The sequence below is a fragment of the Pseudoliparis swirei genome, chromosome 24, assembly GCF_029220125.1.
Source record: "Pseudoliparis swirei isolate HS2019 ecotype Mariana Trench chromosome 24, NWPU_hadal_v1, whole genome shotgun sequence".
Taxonomy (NCBI): domain Eukaryota; kingdom Metazoa; phylum Chordata; class Actinopteri; order Perciformes; family Liparidae; genus Pseudoliparis; species Pseudoliparis swirei.
The window spans coordinates 3,548,151-3,556,627 of NC_079411.1; the positions used below are offsets into that span (position 1 = coordinate 3,548,151).

At 52.9% G+C, this 8,477-nt stretch overlaps 1 protein-coding gene across 1 annotated transcript; it reads right to left on the minus strand.

The window, feature by feature from the left end:
• Window positions 1-108: 108 nt before the first annotated feature.
• LOC130189779 (E3 ubiquitin-protein ligase TRIM21-like) lies at window positions 109-1,779 on the minus strand. Its single transcript, XM_056408713.1, has one exon. The coding sequence runs from the start codon at window positions 1,759-1,761 to the stop codon at window positions 109-111; it is 1,653 nt and encodes a 550-aa protein (XP_056264688.1). The 5' UTR covers window positions 1,762-1,779.
• Between the last annotated feature and the right edge of the window lie 6,698 nt (window positions 1,780-8,477).

Genomic DNA, 8,477 nt, shown 5'->3' on the forward strand with positions numbered 1-8,477 from the left:
TCAAGATTGATCAGTCTGTCATTGTTTGGTTTGTTTCTATGTCTCGAATTGATTTCCATCCAAATATTGATTGCTGTGTCAGGGAAATTCTGATCGTAAAAAAATTAATCAGCCAGTTTGATTCACAGAAGAGATGATCAGAGGGAAGGAGTTTTTACCACCATGATCAAGATAAGGACTGAAGTATGGGAAGAGTTTCTCCTTGAAGGAGCAGCCAGCAAAGGAGTAGATAAGAGATGCAGCTTCTACGTCATAGAAGGAGACTAGACCCTCCTCATAGTCCACAAACACCCCCACCTTCTGAGGCCCAGACTTCAGGGGGAGAAGAACTGGAGGGTCACCAAGAGCGTAGTAATCGTTTGCATTTCTCAACCGTATAGACCAGTAACCCTTCTGAGGACTCCATGTGAAGCTTCCCTTCCTGTTGATGGACTCTCTGGTCACTCCTAAAAACCAGTCAGTCTTTCCTTTGACTTGAACCTCAAAGTAAAATCTGCCTGAAGAGAAACTTTGCTTTGCTAAGACACAAGTACATTTAGTAAATCTCTCTGGGTTGTTTGGGAGATTCTTCATCACATCACTATGATGGACTTGTTTCCCGTCATCAGACAGGATGAGCCCAGGATGAGCTGTTTCAGGATCAAGAGTCACATCCACTGCAAACTTCTGGACCCTCTTCAGCTCGGCTTCAACAACCAGCTTATTCATCATTTTACGAAGAGTCTCCTCCAGCTGAGACACAGCTCTGACCACAGTCCCCTCATGTGATGCTGGAGGAACACTGACCTGAGACCAGTCCTTGGTGGGTGGTGAGTGGTGGATGTTGAGGGACTGGACACTCTGGAGGAGGTGGAGGTGGTCTTCAGAGAGGGAGAGCTTCTCCACCTCAGTGCTCCTCTTCATCAGATCAGAGATCTCCTGTTCCATCTCTCTGATGGCGTCTTCAGCCTGTTTCTTGGTGCTTCTCTGCTTCTCTTCTATCGTAGTGATGAGCTCGTTCAGTTTTCTCTCCACAGACTCCTTCAGACCAGTGAAGACCCGAACACCTTCTGCTTTCTTTCTGTTTGCATCTTCCTCACTGAGCTTCACGTTGTGTTGGACCTCCTGAATCTTCAGTCGTCTTTTCTGGATCATCTCCTGAATTTCAGCCTCTGTCTTTTGCAGCTCGACCTTCTTTCCTTCATATTCTTCCTTCATAGGAACAACATTGTGCATCTTGTGGTCCAACACAGTGCAGAGCATGCAGACACACGTCTGGTCGGTCCTACAGAACAGCTCCAGAGGTTTATCGTGCTTCAGACACATCCTGTCTTCCAGGTTCTCCACAGGGTCCATCAGCTGATGTCTCTTCAGGCCTGGTCTTGACAGGTGAGGCTCCAGGTGAGTCTCACAGTAGGAGGCCAGACACACCAGGCAGGACTTCAGGGCCTTCAGTTTGGTTCCAGTGCAGACGTCACAGGGAACTTCTCCTGGTCTGGACTCTTGTTGCTCTGAGCTGCTGCTGCTGGCTTTCTGCTGAGTCGACTGTCTGAACTGAGAAACCATCTCAGACATGAAGGTGTTGACCCTCAGATCTGGTCTGGTGGTGAAAACCTCTTGGCACATGGGACACTGGCACCTGTCACTCACATTCCAGTGTTCAGTGATGCACTTTTTGCAGAAGTTGTGTCCACATGGTGTGCTGACTGGATCAGTGAACACATCCAGACAGATGCAGCACAGGAACTGATCTTCAGACAGCAGATTGCTGGCAGCAGCCATCTCGACACCCAGAGAACACAAGTCAAAGTGTCACTAAAAACGATTTAAATACATAATTAATCATTAGACCTTTAGTTTAATTTGACTTTATTCCTTGTCAGTCTTCACTTAAGGCAATCTGACCATGTGTCATAATGAACTAAAAAGAGAGTGTAACTTCCTAATTGATTATTGCTCGATCACACCAGACGCGACTCTCAAAAACGCTTTGCCAAAAAGGCGTGTTTTTCTAGCGTTTTGCAGACGCGCATAAAAGTTTAAATGTTCTCAACTTTGAGCCCGAGGCACGAAGTCGCACAGCTCAACAATGTCACACTCAGCCAAGGCAGCCAATCGGATCAAGCAAGAGGCGGGTTTTAATGCTTTACCACATCCTTCCTGTTTTCATGTGGTATTCGTCTTACTCTTTGTAAATGACTCTGAAAAGGTTCTGTAAATATGTTGACTATTTCCAGTAAGCCTTTATTTTATAAGTGACTTTGTATGTTCTGGGTGCTTTTATTTTGAAGTACTTCCGGTATGAACCGGAAGTAGCTGTTAATATAGTAACATGACTTTGCAAAAGTTCGTTTTTGACATTGTACTAAAGGAAAAGGGTCTTCATGAGTATTTTTCTTACTCAATGAACTGCTAAGAACCTAGCTGGAACGGGAACAAGGTACTTTGTGTTTTTTGGGGGGCTTTGACTAAATGTTTAGTGACTTTATTCTTTAATTAACTATATTGTGATACTATGCTAATGCTATATTTTAGCTATATTACACGCTTTTTTTGAAATCATGAACCCCAAACCTCCGCTGTTGCGGTCTTTTTCCTCCTCCTCCTCATCCCACCACACAGCAAGGTCAAGAGCGCGACCTCTGCTGGAATTTATTTTGTAAATAAAGTTTTATCGCCTGGTTGCGCACGCAGCGCTCCACAGGTGCGCCGCGCTGTTTTGCCCAGCACGTTTTTGCCATGGTATTTTTTAAGCGGCTGCGCTTTAACAAGTCGCGTCTGGTGTCGTGATTGTGTCCTTAGAGTTGTAAGTTTTGTGTTTTCACCAGTTATTGAAACACAGTAAACATCATCAGCTGTCACTCACCAGTTTGTGGGTCAGCTGCTGAGAAGACGAGCAAAGTGTTACAGAGACTTGTCTCACTGTCGCTCCGCCAAACAGTAAGTTTAACTTCAGGGGTGTGACGTAGAAGACCCGCCTCTTCCGGCAGCTCTGATTGGGAGGTGGTGTTACCCCCTCCAGGTTAGTTTTTTTATCTTCCTTTTCCTGCAGCCACCAGAACCCTTTCCACCAAAATAAGTCAGTCCCACATGCAAACAATAAATATGTCTGTGTCACTTTGCGGTCCAATGCAGCTCTGCAACAATCTCACTGTGAGTCCACAGCTCAGCTCTCTGTAGAGATCTAACCTCCTCAGGTAACGCTCCTCACTCTGAGGTGTGCTCTGCTGACACCTACTGGTCACAGGAGGGAAACGCACCTTTGGGGATTTAATGGAATCCAGCTATAAAATAAACACTTCAACACAAACAGTTCTATTTCATCCTTCCTGACCGCCAGAGGCGGTGCTTAGCACTGGATATCTTCCGTCTTGCGCATAGCAGGTCGAGTATTAATAACAACAAAGTCACCCGTGACCTCGGATGACCCGCCCACCGGGTATAAGTTCCGGTGTCATCCCGAGATCAGTTCTTTTTCATCTTCTCGCAAGCAGGCATCAGCTAAGGCTGAAGTTTAACTGAAGCTCGTCGCGGGGAGCCTTGTGACCAAATGGTCGGAGTTGCGATCCGTCGCCCTCCAGAGGCTGCGACGAGCTCTCCTCCTCGGAGGAGGACGTTGCGTTCTCTACGGCGAACCGTCGAGGCGGACCGGAGAACGCAAGTCTTTTCGGTCTTCACCAGAGCGCCTTCACCGCAAAGCTTCAATCGGGTGAGATCGAATACAATTGTTGCCTATGACGGCATATCCCACAGGAGCAGAGCTCTCGTTCCTGCTAACTGTGTGCTAACGGGAGCACGTCCGCTCGGTGCTGCTACACCGGCGCGACCGACTCTCTGTAGCGATTGAGATAGCGTGTGTGTTGACTTTGGTAGCATTGCCGCCGTGCATAGCTAGCAGAGTGTGTCCACTCAGGCTAACGGAGCCTACGCTAAATCCGACAGCTACCTCCTGTTCCACAGGACCTCGGCCCAAGTAGTGGAGCGCTCTCGCTCAGGCTACTGGTGGGCGATTACAGCGCTAACGAGAGCGCGTCCGCTCGTTGCGGCTGGATGCCACACTGCTACACTGCTACCGGCTTCCAGTGAGCAGAGCGTCCCGCTCAGGCTCACCGGGGGGACGCTAAGGAGGCTATAAGTCGATACTGATGCATACTGCACATGTACCTCCATGACATCGCCGCTGTTGCAGCTAGCAGAGCGTCTCCACTCAGGCTAACTAATGCCACGCTAATGCTGACAGCTACCAGACGAGTGAAGTGTGTCCTCACTCTCTCACTAGACATGCTGGGTTCTGACCCGTGTTCACGGGATCAGCGTCTACAGTAGCGCAGAGCTCTCGCTCAGGCTTACTGGGAGGCACCAGTAAGTACAGTTGCCATACTAGTGGACTGTTTTCCACAGGACCTGCTCCCCTGTAGCACAGGCTTTCGCCCAGGCTACTCGTGGGATGCTTGTAATTACAGCTACTGTACTAGTCAAGCGTGTCCTCACTCCCTCTCTCTAAGAGAGGCTGTTCTCTAGACCGCTTTCTAAACTGTCTCCACGGAACCTGTTTCCACAGTAACAGAGTGCTCTCGCTTAAGTTTACTGATAGGACACCAGTAATCACAGCTACTGTATTGAAGAGGTGTCCTCGCTCTAGATGGGCTGTCTCTGTCCTGCTCGACAGGACCTGGGCCACAGTAGCGGAGTGCTACTGCTGCGACCCTAGCTGCTACAGCTACCGTACTAGCGAGGCCAGCGTCCGCGCTCTACCCTCGCTAGACGGGCTGTCTCCGTCCTGCTCCACAGGACCTGGGCCACAGTAGCGGAGTGCTACTGCTGCGACCCTAGCTGCTACAGCTACCGTACTAGCGAGGCCAGCGTCCGCGCTCTACCCTCCTAGACGGGCTGTCTCCGTCCTGTCCTACAGGACCTGGGCCACAGTAGCGGAGTGCTACTGTTGCGACCCCCAGCAGCTACAGCTACCGGACGAGGGAGGCCAGTGGTGGCTGATACCCTCACTAGACGGGCTGTCTCCGTCCTGCTCCACAGGACCGGGGCCACAGTAGCAAAGTGCTACTGCTGCGACCCCCAGCAGCTACAGCTACTGTACGAGTGAGGGCAGCGTTACGCTCTCCCCTCACTAGACGGGCTGTCTCTGTCCTGCTCCACAGGACCTGCGCTGCAGTAGCGGAGTGCGCTCGCTCTAGCTCCTGCTAGGACCCCAACAGACAGGTCAGGTCAGCTCCAGGCCAGCCGACCAGTTGCAAGCGCCGGCTAGGAGCCGCATGGGCTCCCCTAGCAGTGCAATCGGGCAGGTTAGCTTATAGAGTAGGTCTGCTGACCGCAGAACTAGCTCAGATAAGTTGCCACCCTAGTGCAGGGAGGACTGAAGCATCAGATCCACCCACGGCTGATCCATTCCCAAGGGAGGACATCCCAGTGGTAGCCCCTTGTAGGGGGCAGTCGACGACCCCATCGGGTTCGTCATTCGCAGGGCACAGGAACCGCTGGATATACAGCAGCCGGAACCCCACGCATGCTAGTGCATTCCTCAGGGGCATTCCCGGCCCTGCCACCTTTTCAGTCTCCCCTCCAGAGACTATCTGAGGGGTTACCATCTTACGATAGATCACCGAACCCCGGCGTCCATGCAGGATAGGGCCAAATGTGGCCTTCGTCCCATGCCATCCATTGAGCTGACTATCGCATCCATCGGTTTTTCCCCAAGGGGACTCCGAGGCCGGATGACCGGTGCCCTCGAGCCCAGTCGGTTCTCAGGTGACCATTTTACCGTGCTTACTACACGGCAACTCCCCCTCATATGTCATACTTGACTACAGCCTCAGTGATGCTTCGCTGCAGGCATGTGCACTTACGTCAAGAGAACCTGGGCGCCTAATGCTCTCCAGGGTTCAGACCAGCTGTTGGCCGGCGCAGGCACCCTTGTCGGAGGCATGTAGGAACAACCTCCCTACTGTCCCAGTGAAATCAGGGGACCTGCTCTACAGGCGCAGCAGCGCACGGTGCAAGCCGGTTAGACCAGGCAGCAGTTATCTGGTCTTCACAGGACCGTGTCCACACCCCGCAGACTCGGGGGCGCCACATCTTGATTTTCTCAGGCTGAGCCCAGCAGACATCCTTCGTGTGGTCTCCAGAGGAGATCGGCTCATGTCTGTCAACTTAAGGGAGGCCTTTTGTCAGGCTCCTAGAATGCTTCACAGACGGTTGCTCTGTTATGCTTTCCAAAGCCGTTATTCCCAGGCTTCTTCCATGTGGACTTCCCCAGGAGTTTCTACAAAAGGGCATTACTGCTGCCCTGCAATCACCAGGGCGTGAGGAAACTGCCATCCTGGACGATCTGGCTATGTGCGCCATACCCATTTAGGGCCACACAGTGCATTACTTGCACTCTCTCACGCCGCCCGGTTGGGCCTTCGTGAACAAACAACTCATTCTCAGAGCATAACCTTTATTGGTGTAGCTCTAGATGCAGCCACTAAGCGGGCCTGGCCGTCACTCAGACAGGTGGACAGCATCCTCTGCAGCCTTCCCCTCTCTGAGGGGGCAGATGGCTGTCTTTTATCCTCTCTTCTTGCCTATCGGGTAAATTGACAGCTGCATCAGCTGTCTTACACTCTTTCTCACGCTGCCCGGTTGGGCCTTCGTGAACATAAAGAGTTTTCTGAGCCATTCTCGGAGCACAACCTTCGTTGGTATAGCTCTAGAGGCAGCCACTAAGTGGGCCTGCCCGTCACTCAAGCAGGTAGATACTCTCTGAGGGGGCAGGCAGTGGTCTTTTATCCCTTTTTTCCTTGCCTATGGGGCAAATGCTTGGGCTGCTGTCGCGGTGCCCTTCGCATGGAGGGCCTAACAGCCTTCGCCAGGGGCCACAGGCACAAGATGGGGGTCACAGTGGTGCCCTCGGCTCTATCCCCGTAGAGGGTGAGAGCATACCCATCAGAGGGTATCCCCAGGGAAGGGGTCCGCCCCACCGGGAGGTCGCCACAGCAGACTCCCGCCTCTCGAAGTGGGGCGCAGTCTGGCGGTACAGGACTTCCAGAGGACAGTCTATTCGCGACACTTGGGTCTGGAGCCACAGGCCATGCACCTAGCGCTCAAACAGTTCCTGCCATACTTGGGAGGGAATATGTACTTGTTGGGCGAGACATCGCCTCAACCACGGGTTGGCTTGAACCTCCAGGGGCCCCTAGGGCGGCAGAGCTGCTACGAAGCTCCCGGGCCCTTCTGATTTTTCTTACTCCGGTAACCCTTCACCTGACCAATTGTCAGGCGAGGTAGCGACCAGGAGAACGGAACCAGGGCGTTCCCCACATTTCCGCTGATCTTGCCAACTACTCGGGGTTTTCAACAGGGCCACCGAATTTTGCTGGTGGCCCCCTTGCGTCCAGCCAGGACTTGGTTCCCCTGGCTGCACAGACTTCGCTGTGAGACGCCACGGTGCCTCGCTGACATGTGGGACCCCTAGCACAGCTAGATGGTGGGACCTGCCATCCCGATCCCGGCCGTGCCCAACAAAGGGCTTGGCCGCAGGAGAGCAGAAGCAGCTGAACAGAATCAGTCCAGAGGACTATTCTAAATGCCGGAGTGCCATCCGTCTACGAGACGTGCAGACCGAAGCCGCTTCCCGACCAGCAGACGGAGGGACCCAGTACGGTGCCTCGTGCCTACGGTACTCACGCCTCCGTCATCCCTTCTAGTTAAGGGCATGTCTGCCTCTATCCTGAGGGACTACATAGCTGCCATTTCAGGGCAGCATGCTAAAGCCGACAATGATGCGGAACAGCCACAAGCTGGTGTCCCTCTTCATAAGGAGGGCCTCAGTGACTATCCCCTGAGCCCCCCCCCCCCCCGAGGGCTCCTCCAGGGGACTTGCCCGGGGTACTGGACACCCTATGCTCGCCTCCCTTGGCAGAGGCAGAGCTGTGGTTGCTGTCGGCAAAGACCGTTCATCCTTGCCATAACTGCGGCAGAGCAAGTAGGCAAGCTACACGCCCTGTCGGTCAATGAGCCTTGTCTGAGGGGAACTCAGAGGGCTCGGGTGTCACACTGCGGCCTAAAGCAGTGGCTTCCCCCAAAGGTGCTGGCACGCTCGGGTCTCAACCAGCCTGTCCAGCCTGCACAGCTTGACCACCATAACTAGTCAGTTAGGGTGGATCTAAGAAGGGCTATGCCACTGCAGAACAGTGCCTGTTCCACTAGATAGTGGAGGCCATTGCCTGGGCATAGGTGGTGAACGTCCGTGCTCTGCCATCCAGAGCAGGGTGTTGTTCTACCAACGGCGTTCCCACATCACGGGCGACCCGAAGAGGTATGCCCGTAGGGAATATAGGTGCATATGTATGCAACAGCCTCAGGGGCATCGTTGCGCACATTCACCAGAGACTACAGAGTGAACGGGAACACCCTCCATGCATTGCAGGTGGTCCAAATCCTCTGCTTGAGTCATATGAGGTAGTTTCCTTGGGATTCCTCGTGACTCTGTTGGTATAAGT

Bases quoted from the DNA above. Each gene is read 5' to 3' on its own strand.
- LOC130189779 (XM_056408713.1), bottom strand. From the start codon at position 1,761: ATGGCTGCTGCCAGCAATCTGCTGTCTGAAGATCAGTTCCTGTGCTGC.